Consider the following 27,474-nt stretch of genomic DNA (forward strand, 5'->3'; position numbering starts at 1 on the left):
GGATCGTTGACCTTCATTTAACATCCTTACTGAAAGCTTGTAGGATAGAGCTAAGACAGAAAGAAGAGCTCTTATAACAAAGCTGACAGGTATAAAAAGTACAAAAACATATGGAAACATATGGTATTCAGAATTTTGCTGTCACAAGGCACCTGTGTAGTGTAGGTACAGTCTACAAATCAACATTAGACGGTAGCGATGAACCATTTAAAATGTGTAAACTTAGGTTTACTTCTGTTATTCTATCGCTTGAATTTGCAACAGCAATAGAGACGTACATAGATGAACAAACGAAGGTGAATCAGTTTTTTCTTGTCTTTCGTTGCCATGGTTACCGACTCCTCTTAATACCCTGATTTTATATGGTATATAAAATAACCAAATTATAAGCCCTTTCCATTATGGAAGGTAGAGGCAAGGAACAAAATGTCCATATACCAAAAAGTGTCCGACAAAAAACCTTAAACAGGTGGCGCTACAATACTTAGAATACTTGAGAAAAAATCTAATCATAGACAGCGCACTTCACTCCGTCAATAACGCCTAGGTTCTTAGCTACTCTAGCGCTAATCTGGAGAGATTTGGAACTATTATTTATAGCTGACAGCTAGACACTTGCAACAATTTTGCCTTCCATACTTTCCATAACGAGTCATCTGTAGTTGGAATTTTCTGAAGTGATTTTTTGGGCTTAAACTCCTAATCTGTTAAACAGAAGGTGTTGTCTTTTATGCAGCGGATACTACTGCTACTGATTGAACGGGAACAAACCCGTTTATTTTTTATACAGGTAATTAGCACATGTGGTTTTGTTTACAATACACAAAGGATTAGCCGTTCGGCGCCAGCTACAAAACGAAGGACTATAACAGCTCACTCGGAAATAACACGTTTGGGTGATGTAGAATGATCGGTCACCCGCATTCAGGTAACATTTTTGGTGAAACGTGTTATCTCCGAATGAGCCTTTACGTGAATTTGAACCATATCATTAGGATAGTAAAATTGCTTTTTAAACGGGCATGTTCCCATTCACTCAGTAGCAGCAGCAGTAGTGACTGCTGCATAAAAGAAACAATACCTTTTGTTTAGCAGATTAGGGTTTTAAGCCCAAATAACCTCTGAAGCTTCCAACCTTAGCATAATAGTAAAACGTACTAAAGTCATGTGGAAGAGAAACATACCTAGGGTAGTTTACTCGGGGCAAGAGAAGCCTGCTGCTTTAAACTGCGACGAGACTATGCTAGACAAAAAATCACTGAAACCGTCGCTCAACAGAATTTTTGAAAAGATTCTTTTTTATCGTAAAACGGTTGCCAAATATGAATAGCAATCTTAAGGCTAATAATTTCTTTAGTAACTTCATCGTTTCGAAACCTGTAGGGCTAGTATGGTCGGCTCTTTATCATTTGTCACCATGCCTGTCACGTTCTTGACGTTCTAACAAATATGTAAGCATGAAAGTGACGGGCATAGTGACAAGTGATAAAAATGGAACCATGCTGGCACTGCTGATAAAACCGCTTTCCTTCGATAGAAAAAAATCACAAACACGCGCACCGTTAAAAATTTATAACTATTTTTGAACCAAAGCTATTAATATAAAAGTAATATTGTAGGACAGATTGCACCACAAGTTAAATATATGAAGAAAATTGTCAAAATGTTCATAGAATTAAAGCTTAGCGAACTGTAACCGACGGTAAGTGAAACTGGGCCCTAGAATATAACATTATTTCAACGACTATTAACTATTTACATATTACCTTGATATGACATATAATTTACACTTCGTTCAGTTTAGGTACAAGTTAAACACTATGACGTTTATCTGAAGTAGAGTACTTAGTAAATATTTTTGGTAATACATATGAACACCATTTTCCAAAAGGCGTTGATATATCTTGAATACGTATAAATAGTATAATATTAATATGTAAAACATTGTATAAACTGTCTTAATTACTGTAATCTGCATAGATAAATAGCATCTTGGTACATAAGTTCCTTTTAACCTTTTGACCGTCACAGTCACCTGTGGCCGCCATCGGAAACTCTTGCCAAAGACGCCAACGACATTACAGCCGACAGCTTCGCCAATGCAATAAGCACTTACGTGGGACTCGATAAAGTTCAATTTCGCAATAATCGCGATCGCCTGGCGTCCAGGTACAGCAAATTCCTTCGCCGTTTGGCGTTCAAAAGGTAAAACCCGTCAATATTATGAGATCCATAGCCGCCAGGTTTATAGATTAGGTATGTATTGATTGGTTCTTCTCAGATTCATGTTTTGTACAATTACTCAATATTTCCGTTGTATGCGGGGCCATCGTAATTAATGGGGCCACTGATTACCAGTTCGCCGGCCGATATCGGCCTGTCAGTTCGCGATTGTCAGCTTTTGCGAATAACTGACAGGCCTTATCGTCCGGCGAACTCTTAATCAGTGGGCCCCTTTGGAGATAATGTCGATTCATCCCTATCCTATACTAATATTATAAATGGCAAAGTAAATATGGGCGATGCTCGTTTGATATAGGTACATTTTGTAAGTATACGTTCCACATCATGGTGGGTCTAATGCGAGAGGGAATGGCTCAAGCTCGATAAGTTAGTGTGTGTCGATGCGCTGCAACGTATGTTTTCAGCCAATATTGAATTCTATAGAAGCCCATCAAAATCGATTAACCATTCGTATATGGAAGGTGGAGGTAAGGAATGGAATCTCCACGTACCAAAAAGTGTCATCAAAAAGCCTTTAATAGGTGGCGCTACAATACCTAGAATATTTGAAAAAAAATCAAATCATTGACAGCGCACACTCACTCCGTTAATAACGCCTAGGTTCTTAGCTACTCTAGCGCTACTCTGGAGAGATTTAGAACTATTATTTATAGCTGACAGCTGAACACTTTTGCAACAGTTCTACCATAAGAGATTTCACTCCTTTTAATTCCACACTCCATACATTCGTATTCTAATTAATATTGACATGCTTATATTGAATAAAGGGCATTAGGAATGCACTGACTAGTGCTAAAACATACCAACAAACGTTAACCTGTTCGCCGCCACGTCAATGAAATAATAAAGTGCCACGTCGATAATTACACGGAAACAACCTGAACAAAACCACGACTTGATATGAAGTCGTGGCGTGTGGGGCACGAAACGTACTGAATTTATATCAAGTCAATGGCGGCGAAAAGGTTAAAGGATCGGCGACACCCGCTGCTCTACCGTTCTTGCAACAAAGTGTGTGAAAAAAAACTGAACCCTTACGAATTGCCAAGTTCTAGTAAGGTTTGTCTTTAAAGCCTGACAAGTTTCTATTTGGCCCTGACATACTATCGTTACAAGCTGCTTAAAATTCAAAATTCAAAAATTTATTCTGCAAGTAGGCCTCAAGGGCTCTTTTACAAGTCAATACAACATTTATAGTAACATCATATAGTGACATGAAAAATACATAACAACATTTATAAATACAACAGCCAATACCTGGGTAAACATTACATTATAATAATCTTAAAATAAATAATTAATACAATACAATAGAGATGTATAGTCTCTATGGTTAAAAACACATTAAATCTGGAGATGTAAAAGGTCCCCAATGTTAGAATAGTATTCACCTGTCTAATTTCATGGTCTAATGTGTATTTGCGTCTCACATTTTTTACTTGAGAGAGTGAGACACAATGCACATTGGACCAAGAAATTGTATAGGTGGAATATCACCCTTACATCTGGCAATAATAAACTATCTGAGAATGGTTGATACTTTTGGCGCGTAATCGGATTCGCTATTTTCGATGCTGACTGTATGTCATGTATACTCAAATAAAATGGCTGTAGCGGTGTTGACTATTTCCAAAACATTGTTGATTGGAATGTTACGCAATCCTGATATTTTATTGATGTAACCGCCATTTGCACCATCCCACTAACCTGGGGTTAAACTGTTAACCTAGTGTCAAATTATACTGGCATGGTAACTCCAGGTTTAACCGGTTAACCTCGGGATAGTGGAATGGTGCAAGTGGGCCTATAAATGTTGTATCCCCGTGTATGGTATTGGGTCTTATGAGGCTACTGAAATCAAAATATTTTTTGTTTTATCTTAGACAATGTTTTTTTGGCATTTTTGGTAGGATTATTTATAATTGTGAAATTTATTCTTTTTGTTTACATCTGTGACATTTGATGACTTTGAACGTCTGTTGTCAGTCACTTTGCCAGTAAAATAAAGCCAAATAAAATCTTGCCGGTTATAGATAAAGGTACGATTTTCAGTATCGTTCCGAGAGCCTACGCCTAATCACTCGACGACTAATCAAACTTTGGTAAACCATAGCCATATTTTCTATAGTAACTATAAAGTAAAATAAATCAAATATTCATCCTATTATTCAAAGGTAAAAATAAATTCGAAATAGGAACAATAAAGAAATAAGCGAACAAAAACAAACAAAACAAAAAATAAATTAATCAAGATATTTATTTCATTTAACTCTTATCTCTGGAAATAAATAAAAAACTTTAATGAACAAAAATCAGAACCGCTAAGTTAAAAAATGCTACGAATTTATACAATACAATAGACCTGGTTGACGGCATTGTAAACATTTTAAATAACATTAAATTAATATATTTTTATTACATTCTTTGCTTTAAAACATATACGCACGAGCGGCATTAGTTAAACAAATATAATTCAAATTATTTTCCATGTATAGTATCAGAAATAAATATCATTAAAATCTTGCTATTTTAGTAAGCCCTCCAATTAAAGAAGGACGCAATTACACGTCAGAGCGAAAAAGGTAAATACATCAGAAAGCATGCTCCCCTTATGTTTAGGATGTCGGGTAGCAAGCAACCGCGGCAGGCGAGGCCGCGCCGCGCGACTAGTCCGGCTAAGCTGAGTACGCTGCCTTCATCCACTCACCGAGCCCTATCCTTAACCAAGGTTACGTCAATCAAAACTATACCTAATTGCTTTGAAATAAGGTCTGTCATAATACTATGTATACGAAGTACGAACATACGAATAATAAATTGAATTGACATAGACAAATACTTTAATTAAACGCATGTTCGTAGTTTGCGCTTACGTCTTGAATACACACAATGTTAAATCCTTACCTCGCCCACGCTCAGCCAAAACTATACAAATACCCACAGGGGTCGGGGTTCCTATATTATTGTCACATATGTAAAGTCTCGCGGTCCGAAGCGCGTCGCAGTAAGCGCATAACTTTAAGGTAATATTTGCATAGTTTATCGGTATATACTTAGGTGCCTTTGATATCCCATAAGCATATACTTGTAATCATATTTAATAACGCGTAAAGTTAAGTATTGTTCTGGTCATAATAGTAATGTAACTCCATATAATACCAGGAGTCCTTCGAATGGCCCCTAAAACGTTCAAAGTCCGATGCTCACATTAAAAATATACAAGAGAAAACAAGTAAATTCATATAACTTATATATGCTTATCGGTGCGTACAAAATCAACATATCACATTTCCAATTTTCAACTATTGCTTAAAAACACTATGCGTATATAAATAGATATTAGTAATTCGAGATATATATAACTACACGAAATTATTAGGCGCGGCAGCGCGATTTATAGTAACGTAAAACTAGGCTACTTTACACGTCTTATAACATCTAGGAATACATCAAGGTCAACGTTGCGGACTCTATAGGGGCGGCGTATACCATTCACTGAACACTTACTTCACAACGACCGGCCACGTGGACTAATCGACTTGGAACCTTTGTGAAATAAATGATTCGTAAGGCGATGTCACCGCCACTTACATCTAAGCGGAGGAACTCAATTAACTATAGTTCTAACGTGTATAAAAAAGTTAAGTTCATGTCAATTTTTATAATTTTACAAGTCAAATTTAACAGTCTCGCCCGCTCAAATGTTGGAGGTGACTGCGCAGACATTATTAATGGCATTCTAATCTCATAATACAATAGGAAAAGATGATGAAAACACATTATGACTGCCACCCAAAGATCGCCTGTATAATCCAACGAATATTCAAAGAAACATTAAATAAATAAAAAAATGTCACGTAATAGACACTGCACTATTCGTAGATTATAGAGCGAATACAACAGTCAACTTTTCATCGCTAATAGTTGTAGTATAAAATCGAAGTTGATAAGCGGGACTATATCCACTATACCCAGCAGGCTGGGTTGACTCCTACGTAGTATATAAGTTTTAATAAGATAACTGTCCGGTTCTTTGGGTGTACAGTGAGATGCGAAATTGCATGGAGAAATTATGAACAAATTCAGTGATAAAGTCGCCATGCACTTTTATAACTGATGGTACAAAGATTAGGGCACACGACCCCGCACCAACCTGTCGTCCCTAACTACGTCTGACAATAAATATATTATAATACTTTATAACGTCAAAGGAAGAATCAATTGAGGCACATTTGTTTTTTTAGTCAATGAAAATCTTAATTACAATCTACAGACACTGATCCTAATTGAACCACATTCAACATAAATACATTTTGCCTTACAAAAATAACTTCATGACGAATTAAATATATTTAAGTTGATTTGAGTAATTATCTGATGACATTTCATTAATAATGTAAATAGACGATCGTTTTCCTGTATTTTATGGATTCATTTTTTATAACCATCGATATCATAAAATAAAAAATCAACTTATAATCATTAATTCATTTGACAGCTCGGTCGTCGCTTGAAACATTATTATTAAAAAAACTCATCAGGTTACAAATATTGTGGCAAGAGCCGGTCGAAATATTCGGCCGACTGTAATACAACTAGAGTTAACAAAACGGAAATATAATCGGAACTTCACACCGCGGCACGGACACACCTCACCAATACTCGCTACACACTCACTGATCTATGCCAAATAAACATTGCGCAAAGGGATGCCACTATATAATTCAAATAAATAAAAAGAATACTAAATTTAATTTAATTTAAGCCGATCAGAAAATAATTTATTTCCTTGTAATAAGAGTGATAATCTTAGAATTAGACGAAGAACAATCTGCTAAGATTCCGATAGCACACGCAGTGCAAGTGTTATTTTCGCGTCATAATTTCATATAAGTTTGCCGTTTAAAATAACACTTACCCTGCGTGTGCTATCAAAATCGATGCAGACTTATCTTGGTCTGGCTCTAACTGCAATTAATTTGGCTTTACGCTCATTGCTCAAGTCGATTTGGCATAGCTATTAAATAATCGAAGTGATACATTTTTAAAGCGATTTTTTTATATTTATAGAGTAAAGCATCTCAATAGCCGTCGTATCCTGCTTGAATACGTACATGTTATTGTAATTAATTAAACACGTAGCTTTCTCTTTGTATTTAAGGCTTTGTAAGTTCATATGTAAAAAAAATGCCTAAATCGCAACTTTTCGACAACAGACAAGCAGATTTGAAATGGCTTTGAAAAATTACAACTATTCTAAAAATATTGCTGAGATATTTCGAAAGTTAAATATTATGACCATCTGAATTTTTAGAACACCCGTCAAGTTTAATTTTCTAGCAGCATCAGTGTCAATTGATTTTCGTAAAAAATTTACAGTTATCTTTCCGAAAATTTGAAAACGTCCTCGAGTCCAGGCGAGGCATGTATAAAAGGAGTCATCTGATTCTAATGTTAGTATAGTTCATTCCATATTGTAGGCTTGGGACTTTTGGATATAATTTAAAATGAATAGTTATAATTTAAAAGTAGAAGTTACAATATGATGAAGATTTCAAATTATGTGATGTATATTTCAAATCAGTAGGGCTAAGATGGTCGGCTCTTTATCATTTGTCACCATGCCTGTCACGTTCTAACAAGTATGTAAGTGCGAAAGTGACGGGCATAGCGACAAGCGATAAAAATGGAACCATCTTAGCCCTACAGAAAAAAAATGTTTGGTGTTAACCATGTTAAAAGTTTATACTATCAAAATTACTGTGGTGAAAATAGCTTGTCGTTAGATTGGATAGAGCCTTGCAACGAACTAGCAGTAAGTAAAGACGAATCCTACATATTGCTCCGCGTATAGAAAACGATAAAATAAACAAATATATATAGAAAAAATAATAATGATCCATTCTTACTACCATTTTAATGATGAAGAAGAAATAGTAATAGATGATGATTATTATGCACTGATTCCAAAAGCCAGTACCTCATCAGAGGTTTAGAAGTGCCGACTAATATTAGATTGGAGAAGACGTTATTGTTACTTAGAGTGTTGTTTTAGTTTATTATGTTTACTACTAGTAGTAGAGTTATATATATTTTAGTATACATACAAGTTAATATGTTTCTAACATGTGGTGACTCCGTGGATTCTAGAACCACGGCGAGCATCCAAAAGTCCCAAGCCTACATATTACCTAACGTGTTTTCCTCTCGAGACTAAATTGTCATGGTGATACTGATATTTTTTTTTATGTTTATTTAAAGAGCTTTGTCACTTTGGTAACGACATAGTGAAATAAGAAGTAATAGAGTGCTCACTCCATACATCAGTTTTGGTACCAGAATGATTATTATATTCGCATAATAAGCATTTTAGTACCAAAACTGATGTATGGAGTGAGCACTCTATTACTTATTTCTCTATGTTAACGATGAAAAAAAATCGGACCAATATTAGTGACCATTTCAAATAAGTGCCTATCAGTGTCTAGAAATCACGATTTTCATTCAAGAGGAAGCTGGTTGAAAGTAAAAGACATCAGGCCTGAGAGCGCGTTAACTCGGATAACATGTAATGCGGTGTGAAGCTGGACTAGGTACCACTTGATATGAGCAAAGGATCGTGTCGCTAAATACTGTTCAAATGCCTTCCTGTGCAAACCCACGCTCACTTGGACAGTTTGCTGATCACTCTGATTAGGGCTCCGTTTTCGTCCTTTAGCCGCTGGTTTTCAGCTTGGAGCGCTTGCTGGTACTGAAAATGTAAGAGAATTCATTAGTGTGTGAGGATAAATATATGGAGATAAGAGAGATGAGAAAATAATAAAGACCTATAAACAAATCCTTGAAGGAGCACTTTGTGATGTCGATTCGAAGGCTACGAAAAACTGTTTCAAAATTGGTTCAAAGCTGTCGCCATACTACGCCTTCGTTATTAGAAGTCGTATTTTTTGTTGCCGATTCCTAAGTCTCATTCATTTTGTATGGACTATGATGCACTGGATCACTTATACTACAAAACTGTCGCCGAGATAAAGCTTCACACAAAATATTGGTTTATCACGGACGGGGGTGTTGATAGTCGATGTCAAAGTGATTAATACGGTCATACATACATAATTAACATTTCATGTCCGCCTATCGACGTTAGCAGGTATTATTTTTAATAAATAATTCATTAGAATTCAAAACCTTCTACGCAGATCCACGTTCGAGAGGTTAACAAAATCTTCCATGGGACCAATATTAAAATTATAAACACATTTTTTTCTCGATGTGGGTGGTCCCATAACGAAAAATGTTGAGTATGAATCTATATTACTTTTGCAATTCGAGATCACGCCGTTATCCCCGTTATTAAAAATCTTAGATTCCAACTGTCTTTATTATTTTCTCATCTTTGCTGATATCTTTCAATCATTCGACAAAAAGACATTACGAAGTCTTTCGTGTCAATCGGAAGATATCGTTTTGTTAACACAGAACTGTTGTTATTGGAATGAGTCTATTTTATACAAAAAATCAACTCTAGTGCCACTCTTGGGATAAGTGGGTATAGAAAGACTATTCTACTTTTATAAACGTCATAATTAGGTATGAAGTGTTGGTCAAAAATAAAAGGTTCATTTCATTTCACTTTGAATGGCACGCCTTATTAAGCTAGCAATTTTTATTCGGGACTCGAACCCAACAGAGAAATACCGTAGATGTTGATTTTTAAACAAAATTATAGTTAAATTGTAATCGGTGTTATTTACAAATCAAAGCTTAAAATCCGATGTAAACATAAAGTGACGAATAGAATTATAAATTATTTAAATTATGATTATGTCATTATTTGATAGTTCGGGATCACTTCTATGAGCACATTTTTGAGAAATTGTTTTCTATTGCATTTATGTTGTTTCCCTAAAGTTCAGTCAGCAAATGTTGCTGTGCGGATGTGGTGTACAAAATTAACTGAACCAATCTATATTTGCAGACTATTTCTGGCAATTTAGGTACAGGACGTCAAATAAACCAGAAATACTATCAATAAGTATCTGCATTCCATTTGTCAATAATGTGCTCAGGAAAGTGCTGGAACTTGCCTCGCCACAAATACTGATTAAGCCGAACGTTAAATCCAATTTCGCTCTCGGCCAGATTAAGTATTCTGAGTGATATTTTTATGAAAGCAGTACTAGTTGTAACTTTAAAATGATTTTCCAATAATCATTTCAGAGGCGCATTGCTTCATTTATGACAGTAGTATTCGTATCTGATTCAGCTAAAACAAAACAGTATAACGGTATGTACAGGTGCTTCCGCGATGTTAGAGTACTTTCAAACTTAGTCGACTTTATTAGTAACAATCCATTCTGAATTATTCCGTATACGATGGGGGCAGGTGTGTTCGTACGATGGTCCTATCTACGTATGGATGAAACCGCCGCGCGGACACGGACAGCACAAGGCATGCAGCACACTAACGATCACTGCACGCACTGTGTTTCATACAGACTATTTTGTTTGATTCTTTAGATGTGTGCCATTTTTTATGATGAATTACGTACACAAAATTCAGGTCTTATTGAACATTTCACCGTATAATAATTGCATGCATACATTTCCATTATATTTTTCCTTTTTAAGTAAATGTTCTTGAATATATGTCTGTTTCAATATCCTGCTTTAAATTTTACGTTGACTAACTAACCACGAAAGTACTTGTATAATTGTTACAGTAGAGGCAACTTAACAAATCACCACAAAATTAACTATAAAAGAGTATTTACTTAATTTCTTTAATGGCTTGCAATATCTTTCATTAAAAAGAAACATCATATTTTTTATAAATACGTAATCTGATAAAACACAGTGCACGCCGAAAAGTCTACGTCATACGATATTCAGATTGGAGCCATTGAGTCTTCATATTGAACGGAACTCAACATCGCCTCTCGTATTAATCACACCTTTATTATTCCTTTTTGGCTTCGTCGCAGATGCCTAATTCCTGCGAGTAATTGAGATTTGGAGAATCATTGGTAACAGAAGCAGTGATCAAAAGTTTCGGTTCAATTCTTTCACATCGAAAAACTCAGAAAAGTTTTTCACTAAGGAATTGTCAAAAATATTCAAAGCTTCACTTAAACAGCAACAATAGTTCAGTAAAAGCATTTCACAAAGAATTGGTCTAAGTTTATTCGTACCTAGTTTCGAGTTCAAATTCTTTAATATCGCTAAAGTTGAAATAAAAAGTCCTACTACGCTATCATTGGAAGTATTCGGAGTCAAATCTTCGCACCAAACGCTGTAGTTACTGGATAAAAACTTTTAACATATATATTATTTCTAGTAAGATTATCGTACGTAAGCGTAGACAAATCGGGCGCATGTTAGAAACGAAACGTATCAAAAGCATGCTTGCCAACACACAGTTATTATGCATTAAGTGGGGGGGCGCGCGACACTGAGTGACGTCACAGCCGACGGCCAATCGACAACTCTTATTTCGTCTAAGTGAATTTTGGTTAACATTAAAAACTTCGATGAAATAAAATACATGTCCATATACCATTTTTAAAGTATTATTTAGGATCGGTTTTACTAAAGCGTTTTGTCATCGTTAAATCTGTTCGAGTGGAAACTGATGATTCTCTATGGGATGACAGTATAGTCCAACTCGCCAATTATTAAACTTTCCATTTGCTTCGACATGTGACGAGACAAAGGGCTCATTTAGACGACGCGCGAACTCGCATACTATTTTAGTTACATTGCCGACCGATCAAATACCGCAATGTAACGAAACTGGCAAGCGATTTTCGCACCATCTAAATAAGCCCTAATAGTACCATCACTATAATCGAATAAAAAGCTAATCTTAATATGAGGCCCGGTACTTCGCTGACCCAATTTTTTTACAAGTCAAATGCATAACATATATAAATACCGTTAGTTTTAGCCTTTTAAACTCCTTATCAATTAAACAAAGTCATTGAGCAATGAATTGAGTATTAATTAACTTAATGTCATATCTAATTATTTGTACAATGTAGTTGTACAGTTGAGTTCACAAACATCTTAACAAGCCAACGTTCTATAAATATATGTACACGCCTCTGAGACACTGACAATAAGATCGTGTAAATATATTTCTGGAAAGTTAACTTGTAATGTTTAGGAACTCGACTATACCATCGGCAACACTTAACACTTAACAGTTAACTGATACTTAGTATTACTACAGATCAGTTATCATTGCTACTAGTTAATAATTGAACGATACAAGGAGTTGTCATGACCGTTCCGCCGGCCGCAGTCACGCTTCAACACAATTTACCTATTTCGTGGCCGAGTTGGTAAGCTTGCTGACGACCCGCGTCAGGGCGCGATTCTCGGCCCTCAGCCGTTCGTTCTCGGCTTTTAGCTTTTGCAATTGCTACAAAACGAACATCTGTTTACTGTTGTACTCTTTACATATTCGTACTTATATCGATTGTGGTGTGTGGGTGATATATGTGTTTTTATTAACGTTAATGACAGTCCTTGCTTGTCAAGTATTGAGGTTTGGGGCCAAAGTTTAAATTGCCAATAAAATGATGTGTCTTTTAGTAGCGAAGGTGAATAGATTTACGCGAGATACGATCGCAGCTCTTCAAGCGACCAAAAAAATCACATTATGAGTTCTTAGACCTCTGAACACAACATTTGGTGATGTTTACTGCGGTTGGCTTTTCTTCTCAAAAGGTTGCCGAACCCTGGGCATGTCAATGTAGGCGACGATCGCTGACTTGTTAGCATGTCGGTTCATCTCTTATTAGACTACAATTTGAAAAGCCTCTCGAAGAAACCCGGTTATTTTCGTAATATGTCATACTTTACGAGTAACAAGATTTTGTAAGGTAGACTAATTATAAAAACCATGGTTTCTTTTTTCTGTCCCTATTAAGAGGATAGTGGACGACCGCTTCTCCATATAGACGTAGACCCATTTTTCTCTCTAGATATTGATATTATGGGAATTATTTTTACATTATTTCATGATAACCATAGCCATTGAACGAGAGGGATTCGACTTTTTGCTTATTTTAATAGTTGGAGCGATTAACAAATTCCAATCAAATCTTTGGAAGCTCCTAAGTCGAATGACAATTTGAATAAATCGAAGAAATCAAACAAAGCGACAGCTGTGGTAAATATACATCAAATTATGTAAAAACATTTTCTTTCTAAAATAAAATTAATATCCAGAGAGTTAAAAGGGGTCTAGGTTTGTAAGGCAAAATGGTTGCGCGCGGTTTTCACTTTCGTCAAAACTATCCCCGCATGTGTCGTTCCATGTCATGGAAGCCACTTACGAGCAAAATAGAAAACTAGTGCATTAGTAACATCCATATCAAACGCCGTTTTAACAAGCAAGGACTGTGTTCACCGTCACCGCCAAGTATGATTTGTTTCATAGGATGTTTTTACCTTTAATTCCTCCTCCATTTCGGATAGTTTCCTCTCCATGGCTCGCTTCTCACGTTTCTCGATGTCTGATAGCGAGTTTTGATTCTGGAAAGGAGAAATTGAATTATAAGTAAAATTATATTTTAATATAATTAATACAGTCAACGTTACGGATGTACAGGTTGCGGAAATATTCTAAAAAGTTGGAAAAATTTACGGATATTCCAGGAAATTTTCACACGAAACAAAGGAAACTTGTTGTTAATGGGAATTTTTCTAAATTTATTCCCAGTGAAAGTTCGCAATTTTGGAAACTTCATGTGGGCACATCAGTAGCTATCGCTTAATCGTGTTTATTAGAAGAGCAATTATAAGGTTTGCGTCGCAGTTTGTGCTTAGGACCGTGGATGGGCAATTGGTAAATCATATCATACAAAGCTAGTTCTAGGGCAATTCTAGAGATTATGAATTCTAGACGTGGGGGTTAGGGTATAGCGGAAAAATTTACTAGGGGGTAATGGCATTAGGAAGCGCTGGTGGCCTAGCGGTAAGAGCGTGCGACTTGTAATACGGAGGTCGCGGGTTCAAACCCCGGCTCATACCAATGAGTTTTTCGGAACTTATGTACGAAATATCATTTGATATTCACCAGCCGCTTTTCGGTGAAGGAAAACATCGTGAGGAAACCGGACTAATCCCAATAAGGCCTAGTTTACCCTCTGGGATGAAAGGTCAGACGTCAGTCGCTTTCGTAAAAACTAGAGCCTACGCCAATTCTCGGGATTAGTTGCCAAGCGGACCCCAGGCTCCCATGAGCCGTCGCTAAATCCCGGGACAACGCGAGGAAGAAGAGTGGCATTAGGCAGAATTCGCAAAGATAAGCAGGTATCGAAAAATTTCAACGTGTATGTAGCTGCAGCTAAGGTTGACACTTCGACTAAGTAATTGGCCCGCCCCACACTAGCGTCTTTTGAGCGGCGGCGTCTAGTCAACTCTATGGCTGCTACTCGACGCAACGTTGGCGCAACTGCGCAGGGACTCCATTTTCCATAGCACTGACGCTCAAAAGACGCTAGTGTGGGTGGCCATATAAGTAAATAAGAAACATGTAAAACACTCTTCTCTCTACATCGTTCTAGTAATATATGAATCGCCTTAATAGTATTCTAATTTATCACTGGCAAGAAAGTTACCACGCATGTATTTTTTATGAATTGGCATTCGCACGGCTTGTAATTATACTCTATAGATCTAGTAGATATCTTCTTCAATTATATTGGACTGGATTTAGTGAAAGCGATGCAAAATAAATTCGGGATAAAAAAATAATATAACCTTAGATTGTGCTATTTTTCTCAATCTGCTGATTATAAGCAACAATTAAAACATTTTACACACAATAAAGCACGTCGTGTCGTGGTCATTAAGTTCAAATTATCAAAATTTACCCTGTTGACGTTAAAGTTAAAATGGCTTTATTCAGAAACGCACTGTATCCTTTGTCTTAATCTGTTATTTTGAGTTATATATTTGCAAGTAAGGGATAAAACATTAAATTAACTAAATGGCTTGGGGAAAAACGTCAAGTCATATATAGGAGGATAGGAGAGAAATACACAAGCTTGGACATATATGGAACTGCAATGAATACTGCGTGTAACTAAAGGGCACATTAATTCTACATAATATAGTATGTTCATCTGTATTTAAACAATATTTTTTCTGAAATTTAGTAACAGTAAATTAGGAAAACACATATAAAGTCAATGTGGTAAAGACCGTCTATCAGGTAATCCATCCCCTTCTACAAGCTCATTCGTCGCTTCTAACTCCTGCGTTCGTACGCATATTTCACTTACTGAAGTTAGGTAGAGCAGAAGGAGCGAAGCTCTTCCTTTCTGACTGTGTCTGAGCGAAGTACGTTTTTAAATACAAGAGTTATTTCCCTATGACGGTCATCTGCACTCAACAAAACTCTTATATGCCGGTCTTCTCCACATTGATTATAATACAAGAATAAAAAGGTTACAAGTTGGCTTACAAGAAATAATTACTGTAACACAACCCTCAAAAGTATTTGCAATGCTACTAAATAAGATGTAACCTTTTCATTCTCAAGTTCACGTGGACACGTGTAAGATGTATTAAAACATTTGCATGGGCTGCGTACTAATGAGTCAATTTGGCATTGCACTAAGATTACCTAGCGGTGTTAAGGTCGCAAAAGCAGGGTAATTTATTACTAAATAATATTATACCTAATTCTATAAATATAAATCACGTCACATTCTGGAGTAACACTTAATCGTACAGATTTACAGATGCTATTTTCCCATATTCTATTTTTGGAAGTCTTGCTTTTTAAGCCCACTACTGGACAGGGACAAAACGCGACATTGCCGGCGCTGGCTTTCGTCATAGGTCGTGGGGTTATATCCCGAGGTGTACAGTCAGCGTCAAATACTTTATAGCAACCAAAGTAGCCAAATAGTTCGGTACACCATATATTTAGTATGGTGTACCGAACTATTTGGCCACTTTGACTGCTACAGAGTATTTGACGCTGACTGTACCAGTGGTTTTCGAGAGTTATATGAGAGTGATGGAAAACATCCGGAATCTTGAAGAAAAACATCGTGCATTGCAATTCAATTCAAAGCTTTTTTATCCTAGACAAGGCACTCTAGCTGTGGATTAGAACTAAAATCCTCCTGTAAAATAGGACCTGAGAGTGAACTCTTTTCTTTAAGTTTTATATTTCTACAGACCAAATGGGCAGGCGCGACTGGGAATGTGTAATTCTTGGGGCTCGTGAACTCATGCGATCGGGGGAGACTAGCTAGCATAAGAACGCTATCTCGGAAACGATAGCGTTTAGATCCTTGTAGCGGATGATGACTAGTTCTGTGTTCGTAGGCGCTACCTGTCTCGAGGACGCGATGTATAGTCGCTGTGCTCTGTGAGCTAATAGCTTGTCATGTTACGATGGTGCACGCTACAGCGGCTATGGTTGCTGATCGCGAGCGGTGGCCCTCGCTGGAGGACACCTGTAGTCGTTGTGCGCCGCATGCTGATTATAACTAGTTATGATACCAGCGCTTGTAGTCTATGGGGTAGTGATGATAGAATTGTGTTACCACTTGGCTGGTGCGCGCTATGGTGGCACGCGCGTCACGCAGCTGCTGCTCGGAGGTGGCCAGCAGGGCGCGCAGGCGGCGGACCTCACTGGAAGACGCGATGTATAGCGCCTTGTAGTCGATGTCCTCGCCGTCCTCTGTGCGCTCGCTTCCCGACTGGAAATTGATGAAAATACGGTTAGAAGATTGTTATACATATTGGATAACGAACGAGCATTCAGATCTAGCAATATCTAATATTTACTGTCGAATTGGTCGAAAACTGCAATGCATGTTAGCTTTATGTAAGCATCCGCATTCGCAGTTCGTACGCATCTAACAGAAACTAGGTAAGTGAGAAGGCTGCGCAATGGAGTACCTATGGTAAACGTCTTGTGGACAGGCTAAAGGTCAAGCTCCAAGAAAATGAGCTCGGTCACGAACCAATAATCAAGAGTGTCAAAAAGCGAGACCGAAGGCCGACCTCTGCCTTCGGACGAAGGCTCTAAGCGCTCGGCGCGTTACTGTGGGAGCCCTAAGGCAGAGCTGCGGGAAAGAAGCTTGGAATTGAAACAAATGGCCTGTGAGGCCGAAACCTATAAGTACTTTCCAAAGATCACATAATATACATGTAGTCCTAACAGTTAACAGAGAACTTACTACCAAACTTAACGTGTACAAGAGCGGCTTCCTAGTAGCTGAGTTAGTCAACTGCTGCGTCAACATAGCGATCATTATCTAAAGTGACTCAGGGACCACAACCTTAACCGCAAGCGCATGTCTGATGACTAGGATCCGATGTGCTACAAAAATCAGGAACACATGTTTTTGTGTGATTTACACTTAATATTACATTTTGTGCTATTTTATTACAGATACGATTTTTGTTACTTAGAAACATTAATGATCTTAAAAATCGTCAATGTTCATTTCTGTATGTTCAGGGGACCTAGCAAAGATGCCAATCATGCATCGACATCCTTATATTATCATTATCACTATTTATCCAAGCTAGAGAAGTCTGTAAGGTAAGGAGACAGACCCGCATGTGATATGATATTACAATATGACAAAATTTCAATAATTAGAAATCTTTTATATTTCCAATTAAGATTAAAGGTCCAGAGTTATGACATGGAATACCATTAACTAAACTACATTTGGTATACACCAAATGTGGTCGTATGATTGTGGGCTAACATTTTGGCTTGCTTATAATAACTAACAATATAAGGGTCATTGTTTCATTTCGAGTTTTTTTTGCAAATATACGACATTTACTTGTAAATATATCTAGAGATAGAAATCAACCCTTACTAAGAAATTGATTCATACTTAAGAGGGGGCGTAAAGCCAGGAAATCAGGAGGAAAGAAAATATATGCCCCGCGCAACTTGCTACTTGCTTTTTACTTTTTATCTCAATTACTCTAAACTACTAACTTAGCATACATTCTGTTTATAATTTTGCTGATCAGCAGCAGATCCCTCGACTGTATCACTAGTTATTTTATACTCAAATTATACTGCTATTGTATGCAACTGATTTTTTTTTCTATTAAGCCAACTTTGAAGGGTTTGGTTACAGTTTCCCCTTGAAAATATAGTCTAGTTTTCGTGTGATGTATTATGATCACATTTGGCCTTGACATTTTTGAGTCAAATTTTTTGATAAATTTGCATCCTGAAGAAAAATAACGCCGAGTAAAACGACGACTTGGTAACTCTTGCCATAGAATGACTCAATCACATCTACTAGAAGTGGGACCTTGTCAAAAACACATTTAAAAGTGAGCGCGAAAGTTTATATTCATGACAATCATGACGTAATGATGTTGAAATGGTTTAACTGTTTCGATGGATCTGGAATTAGATCCGTGGACCGCGAAAAACTCGTCTTATAGATGTATGAAGAGGTGTTCACTGAAAAGATGGCAGGGAATTTTTGTTTGAGGAACGATCAAACGCGAGCAAACTTTTTTGCATAAACCTATGTTTGTAAAATCTAGTTTGTATTATTTATAACATCAACTTGCTCAGAGTTCGGCGCATGCGGATTTTCGAAGAATACGGGTCTAAGTCTCTCAAACAAATAGTCATTAATACTGAACAATCAGCACTTTGTGGCATTATGGGATTTCTACTATGATTGGCTCTTTCATAAAAATTTGCCGATACTCTTGTTAATTGGTTCTTGAGCCCCAGGGATCTAAAATTCAAGCAAAATACGACTTTGAGGTTACAAAAATACGGAATGAAATTTTGATTGTTCTTGGTGACACAATATATTATTGCGAATGAGTCTTTTGGGGATTAATTCTTCACTGGTCGTCACTGACGGTCACCACGACCAGACCAGTGTAACCTGCGTCGGAAATAAAGGTAACATAATAAATTTAATTTCCTGTCCTGACATGTACCTTAAAATATCAGCATTTTTAAAGTCATGAGGACTTTTCGAATCATATGAGTACGTTCGGGACCACTAATAAAGGGGTGTATAATGATCGATATAAAAATATTAAATATATTTTCTGTCGATATATCAACAAATAATATAATTCCAGGAAATATAACCACGCATTTGATATAATATACATGTGGTATATTATTAAAATGTTTAATATGGTTTTATATAATTATCTTTTGGTATACCACTTATTTGTTATAACGATCATGTGATATAAGGATCATTTACTATACTAGTTTTATTATATAAGTATTATTCGGAATAAAAATCAATAAAATTAAAAAGCGTGCGTTGGCTTCAAATTTAAATCTCAAAATATCATCTAATGCTTAATGTAAAAATAGGTATATCAATAATTGTTTGCAATTTGCGTTTTATTTATCTAATCTAAACTACTTTTCTTTCAATTTCTGTAAGGGTCGCAATCCTAACCTAACCTAGTATTCTGGTAGTGGTTCGTTTTGTGTAATGGTCGCAATTCTAACCTAACCTAACCTACTTTTCTGTTAGCGGCTCGTTTTGTGTAGGGGTCGCAGTTCTTAACCTTACCCACCTAGTTATAAATAGCAGTTCGTTATACGTAGAAGGAGTATCGTTTCTTGTAGTGTGTAATAGTAAATGTGAGATTATATATCTAATACATCATATCAAATAACTGTATATCAAAAAAACGGTATAGGAAATATGCATTATACTTCAAGAATGTTAGGCTAAATGTTATTAGATCAATGTTGTTATATCATTTGATAATTATTATACTAAATAAGCTTTATTGCAACTGATATTATAATAAAAATATTTAAAGCCATCGATACGCACCCCTAATAAAGTACCTAACATACATCGGGAGTTGTTTAGGGATTGCAAACCGGATTGATTTTCAATCCGGCCGGATCCGGCTGGATTTTGGCCATAATCCGGCCGGATCCGGCCGGACCGGATCCGGTTTGGTATAGGGATATCAAAATTAATTAAATGACATATTTTTCTAGTTTTTTGCGTAATACGTATTCCTAAATCTATAATTTGAAGTTAATAAATAACTTCTAAACAATAAAATAACCCTTAGTAGTAAAAAGTGTGACGTTGTCAATATCACTTAAAAACCCAAATATGAAATCGGTCATTTATTATATATAACCATTCACAAGTGCTCAAATTTTCGTTTACAATTATAAATTTGATTAGTTTCCAAAGCCCGGTAATGGGATGTGGGGTGGGAATTGAAACTCTTTGAAATGACAAGTTTTCGTAACTGTTCCTTGATTGAATTCTTTGTAACGTTGACATCCATTCTAGTAAGAAAATAAGATATTTTACTATTAACCAAAATGATATTAAATTTTCCCTCATTTTTTGCCCAAGAAAGTATAAGTCTGTATGATTTAAAAAAATTACCTTTTTTTTATTTACAGAAAAGTATATTGGTCAAATTTTAGGGAATGGAACACGACTTACACGACACGACGATCTCATGTGAAAAATAATAGAGTGTAGAATTGAAATCCATCGCGGAAAGGGACTCCTTAAGAAAAGTTACATGGATCAAATAAAGAATTGGCTAGACGTAGAGTAACATGTACCATTAAGGAAATTGCATAAGATTGGATGAAATTGTAAATACAAAAGATTCTCTCTCAAATTTGAATAGAAAATAAACAATATTTTATCCAATCTTATGCAATTTCCTTAATGGTACATGCTACTAATAATACTAAATAAATTAACAATATTTAGTTTACTTCGAGTTTATATATATATAAACTCGAAGTAAACTAAAGATTATCAATGTTATCATTTCATTTCATACATTCATTTTCAATACAAACTTACAATCTTATATTCATTCACACATGTAACACATATTGATTAGCCCAGCTCTAGTCGGTTGAGTACTGCCGACTTAATCCTGCTCATTTGTTTACTTTTAATCTCCTATCACAACATTATGACACTCTTTTCTTCTCTTTAGCATAAATTACAAATGCCTTCCATGGCATCTCCATCGTTTAATTTTTCCTTCTATTACAGTATTGATGTAATCGTCGTATCGTGCCACCAACATGAAAGGCAACTTCTGTTCCCAGTCAGCGTCATAATAAATATATTTTTATTTAACTAAATTTAAACGTTTTCATTCGTTTTATGCTCTGTTCAAGTTCATACCTCTCATCCGTCGCCTTTTCCTCATCTAAACCGCACAGTGCGTGCTGTATTTAGGCGTTTTTTTTATTTGACCGGATCCGGTCCGGATCCGGTGATTTTTACCGGATCCGGTAGCTCCTGAAAAGTGCCGGATCCGGCCGGATTACCGGATCCGCCGGACCGGATTGCAATCCCTAGAGTTGTTTAACCCGGTCGATGGCACAGGAAAAAGTGGTCATATATATTTTTAGTTACGCTCAAATAATTTATCATAGTCACTGAAAGCTTAAAGGCAAATAATTAAAACGTGGGTGATCCACCAAATGTTTGGCAGGGCACCAATTATCAAAAAAAGATTATACAGTAGTTTATCGCCGGAATAAAGGTGGTGAATATGGATTATCAAGCGGAAAACCTCACGCCAATTCTTAAGAGATGCGTACGTAACGCTAGGCAACCTCTGAATATGATATTACAAAAAGTAACGGTGACGAAAAAAAAATACAAGGCAAATATCGTCTTTATCAATCTAGGTAAGCTAGGTCAAACGACGTATTTTACTGCCACACTCAAAAGTGTTTATAGTCGTCAACTTATAACATATGTACTTGACGATTGACGAAGATGTAAACAAAACTTATGTTTTGTCAACATTATTTTAGACTTTTATGTGGAATTCGTTTACAAAAGAAAAAATACGAGTATGTATATTTTTTATCAGCGGATTGATCACCAGTACAGCTACCACCACTTTGACACTGACATAACTTACTTTCTATGCATCTCGCTCGTACTCGCATATTAGTCTTAAGTCACGCAGACGTTAGCGAATATATCAGTATGACACTGCTAAGGCAGCCGTGGTAAGGGTACTAGACGCAATGTATGCGTTGAAATGAAAAGAGTTTATATCCAATGTGTAACTGAATGATTTACGAAAAGTTGGTATTTCTTATGTGGTAAGTACTATAATGCACATAAAAACACCTGAAATCGTTTTTCATACGACTGAGACTTGTTTGAAAAAGATGCAATTGAATGAGTAACAAAAAATGCACATCATTTACCACGAACTATATAATTATCTAGTTTATCGTTGGTAATTTGATGAATTTTAACAGCATCACACTAGTTCTAACCTCGTTTAGGTCTGCATGGAATTATGATTGTAATGGAAAATAATAGCTGTCTTTTGTCCTTTCCCGGGCATCAAACTATCGCCATACCAATTAAATATCATCTCAATCGGTTCAGCGGTTTAAGCGTGAAGTGGTAACAGACAGACATACATACATTCATATGTATATTTAAAAGTCCACGCGTAATATCACACTGTACTTATATGTAGTGACATTATAATTCGAATTATGCTGAAGTAGCTCTTTATTACTTGCGTCCACTCGTTACCAGGTAATTAAGCTGTGATATATTTACAATAATGTAATGTTATTGACCATCTGCGTTTTATACACAGGCAGGCAAAGTTATTTTAGGGAGACTTGCTCAAAATAAACAATAACATTGCTTTAACTTCTAATCCGCGTCATGCGTTGTAAAATAAACCTATCTAGCTGTTATGAAAGTTCTGTCATTTATTTCGATGTTATATAGTAGAACGTTCATTTTTCAACAAGAGCTTTTACACCGAGATATTTCAATTAACAGACGATGTTACTTTCTCACATAACCGCGAGCTTATATGTAAAAAGTTACGTACACAATATCCGTCAGAAGCGAGGGAGTTGAGGCTAAGCGTTCGCGCATTGAGTTGTCCCCCCGGCTCGATGGCCGTGAGCGACCTCGAGCGCTCCTTGTTCAAGTTGCTTCTGCTCGCAGATCGCGACTTCCTCTCCGGCCGCACCGGCGGCACGTCCAGCACTTCCTCCTGAGGCTCCGGCACTTTAGCCGGCGGCACTGCTTTAGGTTTAAAGTTCGTTTTACTGTCTTTGAGCTTCTTGTCTAACTTTTTTAAAACTGGCGTCATAATGTTGAGTGAACCGAGCAGGGCTCCGCTGAGGTAAACGCCGCCATAGCCGGAGCTGGTGCCCCCGTATATGGCAGGGTTGGAGCGCTGGAAGCCGGGACTGTACGGGTTGTAGTTTCTGTAGGTGTTGGACCCGTAGTTGGAATAGTTAGAGTAGGGGTTGTACTGTGAGGGGCTAGAGAACATGGAGCCGAGGACGCTGGGGGAGGAGCCATAGTGTGTGGTGAGGGACCTCGGTCGAGAGGAATATCTGTCTTGTTTGCGAGACATGTCGGCGTGCGCGGAGACGCGCGCTCGCGACGGACGTTGGACTGGGACTGCCCGCCCACGAGGCGGCCGCGACGGCGGTGACGTGCACGTGAGACCATCACCTGTATTTAACGTTGTGTACGGACACAGTGTGTACAACCCCACGCGAAGCTTTACCTAATGTTCGATGTTTTCAATGTCGGTTATGTTGCGTTTGTTATCTAATGAAACTAAAGTTTGTACAATAAGCTGCAACCGCCCAGTTCCAGAGTCTCCCTGAGCTTACGTTTTGTTGCACGAACTCACATACTTTTGGGACTTGGGTTTGGGATTTCAGTTGAATATACATTGCTTTTTATTGATTTTTTTTTTGTTCACAACTAGGCACCCTAGCCTAGAGCTAGGTTCTTGGCACTAGAGGACTACGTCATATATTTTTTCTTATGTGACATGACCCTGACCTATGGATCCTGATATATGATCACGCGCCATACTGTGGAATTTAAATGTAACTAAATTTTTCACACTCTCGACAATGATCATACATTTCTGGCCGGGCTTTATTTCAGTTTGGTTTGTATATGTATTTTTTTTTAATAATCGAATTGAACACTTTATTCAGACACATTAGGTATCCATATCTTGGTTAGTAACAGTGTAACAAAACAATAAAAATAATGTTAGTATTACTTAAGGCTAAAACTAAAAATAATTTACTATCCTAACTGCGCAGTCTGCATTGCCCGCTGTCACCGGACATGTTATTTCATCCATGGTACTGGGACGGACAATCCAGCCTGCTGGCCACCACGCACAGGAGACTGTTGGAGGTTCTTACATTGTATGTAATATATATAACTTAAGTTTTATCTGTATACTTCAGAGTGACAATATTATTTCAGACGAAAACATTCACTCGAGGCTCCTTTCATGAAATCTTGTAATTTGTGAAACAAGATGCAACCTCATTATAGTAAAAATAATTTTATTTTTATTTTATCACAGAGCCCCATCACATTGCATTGTCATCATCGATCTGTTTTTCCGGACAACTTAGTTTTTAATACTTTGGCAAACCCACTTTGTTAGTAGAAAAAGGCGCGAAATTAAAATTTCCTACGGGAGGCACACCCTTATATTTTTTAAATTGCCGACTTTTTTTACTGACAGATATGGCTTGCCAAACTATAAATAGGAGCATTTCAAATCAAATAAAAGCTGGTAACACCCGGAACACCCCCTACCACCTTCTACCGTACGTGTGCCCCTGCGTGAGCGTCCGCGCAGGTACGAGTTATTAATACCACACAAACGCACGTCATAAAGTGTCACGAGCACTGTAAATACAGCTCACATGGAGAACATTAGTTATTCCCGCCGCCCCGCCCGCTAATTTGATTTACGGGAGTTCCGGAACCCGATGCGATTTAACAATTCAATTCAATTAATTATTTCGAATCTAGGGAGATCCATATAGTGTTAGTATAGTACAAGAAATCTTAAAATTAATTTAGGTTAGTGACATACAATAACACTTTTTTATGGTTTTGATACGTTCTGGTGATTGGCGCGCATCTCACCCACGATGATCACTTCATTTAGCATGTACCAATCAGCAGGAGCGATCGTTAAGGTCGAAAGCGTAACACATTATTAAATCTGAATCGGGCTCCCATCTTTTTGGACCAAACTTTTAGGGTGTCCGAATGTTTACTTAAAAGCTCTTCCAATAATTCGAATATCGCACACAGCTAGAAGATTTTAATATAATTGAAGAAATATTATTTGCATCGTTTAATGTTATCGCAAATAGGGTAATAAGTTAATAACTACTTTTTTACATTAAAATTTTTAAGTTTTCCTAGTTTTCCAACTTTTCAATTCATAGACTGTTAGAATAAATAAAAGATTTGATCTAAAGAACCATGCGTCAGTATGATCCAGAAACAAACGTTGCTAAATATTAGCTCTGAATTAATGTTATACCTATCTACTTAATTTCCTTCTATTAGTAACCAAGATAGGATTCTATTGCAAAACTGAAATATATATTTCAAAGTAAATACATCGAAAGTAAGTTTCATAACGTAATAATTTATCTATATAGGTATATCTCAGAAACAAAAAGTATTATAACTAATTATTTACCCTATATAGATGGCACGTTTATGTCCTTTTGTATTCGTAAAGAAAGTTTAACGACTAATCGGTGCAAATTATATTTCATCAACTATAAGATGATACATCGTTGCCAGTCCACCTGCGACCAAGAACGTTTCATTTTAAATTATGACTAAAAATACATTTCTGAAGTGGTTAATATGGCTAATTGTGAGCCTTATTTTTGCTCGCTAATAGTTTATATTCTTCCTTTGACTGTATCAACTGACTGACTACGGAACCCTAAGTAAAACGTTCAATATCGCTAAACAGTGGCATTCATTACCCTTACCAATACGTCAGGAGCCGCCGACTGATTGACGACCACTTAACAATACATCAGCTAGTAATCCTTATTTCCGTCCGTCCTTGTGTACTGGCTCTTTCATGCATATGCTAATAGTTTGTATTCTTCCTTTGACTGTATCAACTGACTGACTACGGAACCCTAAGTAAAACGTACAATATCGCTAAACAGCGGCCTTCATTACCCTTGCCAATACCTCAGGAGCCGCCGACTGATTGACGACCACTCTAACAATACAACAGCTAGTAATCCTTATTTCCGTCCGTCCTTGAGTACTGGCTCTTTCTTGCATATGCCAAAAGTTTATATTCTTCCTTTGACTGTATCAACTGACTGACTACGGAACCCTAAGTAAAACGTACAATATCGCTAATCAGCGGCCTTCATTACCCTTGCCAATACCTCAGAACCGGCGACTGATTGACGACCACTCTAACAATACTACAGCGAGTAATCCTTATTTCCGTCCGTCCTTGAGTACTGGCTCTTTCATGCGTATGTCGCGAATGACGAATGAATGAGTTTAGGTACTCTAGAGTCATCATTTCTCGTTTTCATGATACAAAAGCGAGATAAATTTGTTCAATTAACAAATATCGTAATAAATACAAACACCGTTCATGAAGTTTGTGCCGGCATGCGCGGAGCAGCATAGTTACGTTTAAAATCCCGTCCACTTAACGTAGACATTAACCCCCTCATTCATAAACGTGTACTAAAGTTACGATGCCGCTAATCATCGTTTGTCCCTTTCCGACGTATTGGTATGATGGAAAGGGACAAACGATAACTAGCGGCATCGTAACTTTAGTACACGTTTATGAATAAGGGGGTAAGACTATAGTGGCCGCTTCTACATAAAAACGTGGTCCCCATTTTCATCCCTGGATATTGACACAATTTATTGTATATTCACCATAGCTATGCCCCCTTTGTTTAACTTTTTTTGAGTATTTGTTTATTATAATAATAAGTGTTATGATTGAATGATAAATTCAATACAAATTTTTAAAAGGCCCAACCAACCTCTTATAATAATTAAATATTTGAAGAAAGTCAAACGAAGAAGGCTTTGGTTAAAATATCAAATTGTGTAAAAATATTTTTCATTCTGTCAACATCCAGAGAGGAAAATGGGGACTACGTTTGTATGGAAAAGCGGTCGACCTCTATCATATTAACGTAGACTTTAACCCATTAAGAAACAGCCGTACAAACAACCCATTCAAATATTCCAAGCTCGCGGCACATTCGCACGCGGACGATTTCAAAACTCTGAACTCCATCAACTCAAAACACGCGTATTTGGGTCACTACCCAACACAAATGTATAGCGTGTAAACTTGAAAATAGAATTTATATTT

At 36.8% G+C, this 27,474-nt stretch overlaps 1 protein-coding gene across 8 annotated transcripts in view; it reads right to left on the bottom strand.

Annotated features, from left to right (window-relative positions):
• Nucleotides 1-4,483: 4,483 nt before the first annotated feature.
• LOC133521332 (protein phosphatase 1 regulatory subunit 12B) overlaps nucleotides 4,484-27,474 on the bottom strand; it is a 102,479-nt gene continuing 79,488 nt past the window's right edge. For 7 of the 8 annotated variants that reach the window (XM_061856674.1, XM_061856278.1, XM_061856431.1 and 4 more), the window contains 4 exons: nucleotides 16,818-16,973; nucleotides 13,702-13,785; nucleotides 12,569-12,667; nucleotides 4,484-8,995 (listed from right to left, as the gene is read on the bottom strand). In XM_061856674.1, coding sequence (XP_061712658.1) covers nucleotides 12,569-12,667; nucleotides 13,702-13,785; nucleotides 16,818-16,973 — 339 coding nt within the window. In that variant the 3' untranslated portion in view covers nucleotides 4,484-8,995. The remainder of the gene's footprint in view (nucleotides 8,996-12,568; nucleotides 12,668-13,701; nucleotides 13,786-16,817; nucleotides 16,974-27,474) is intronic. The other variant, XM_061856357.1, reaches the window with a different exon arrangement.

The sequence above is a fragment of the Cydia pomonella genome, chromosome 1, assembly GCF_033807575.1.
Source record: "Cydia pomonella isolate Wapato2018A chromosome 1, ilCydPomo1, whole genome shotgun sequence".
In the NCBI taxonomy this organism is placed as follows: domain Eukaryota; kingdom Metazoa; phylum Arthropoda; class Insecta; order Lepidoptera; family Tortricidae; genus Cydia; species Cydia pomonella.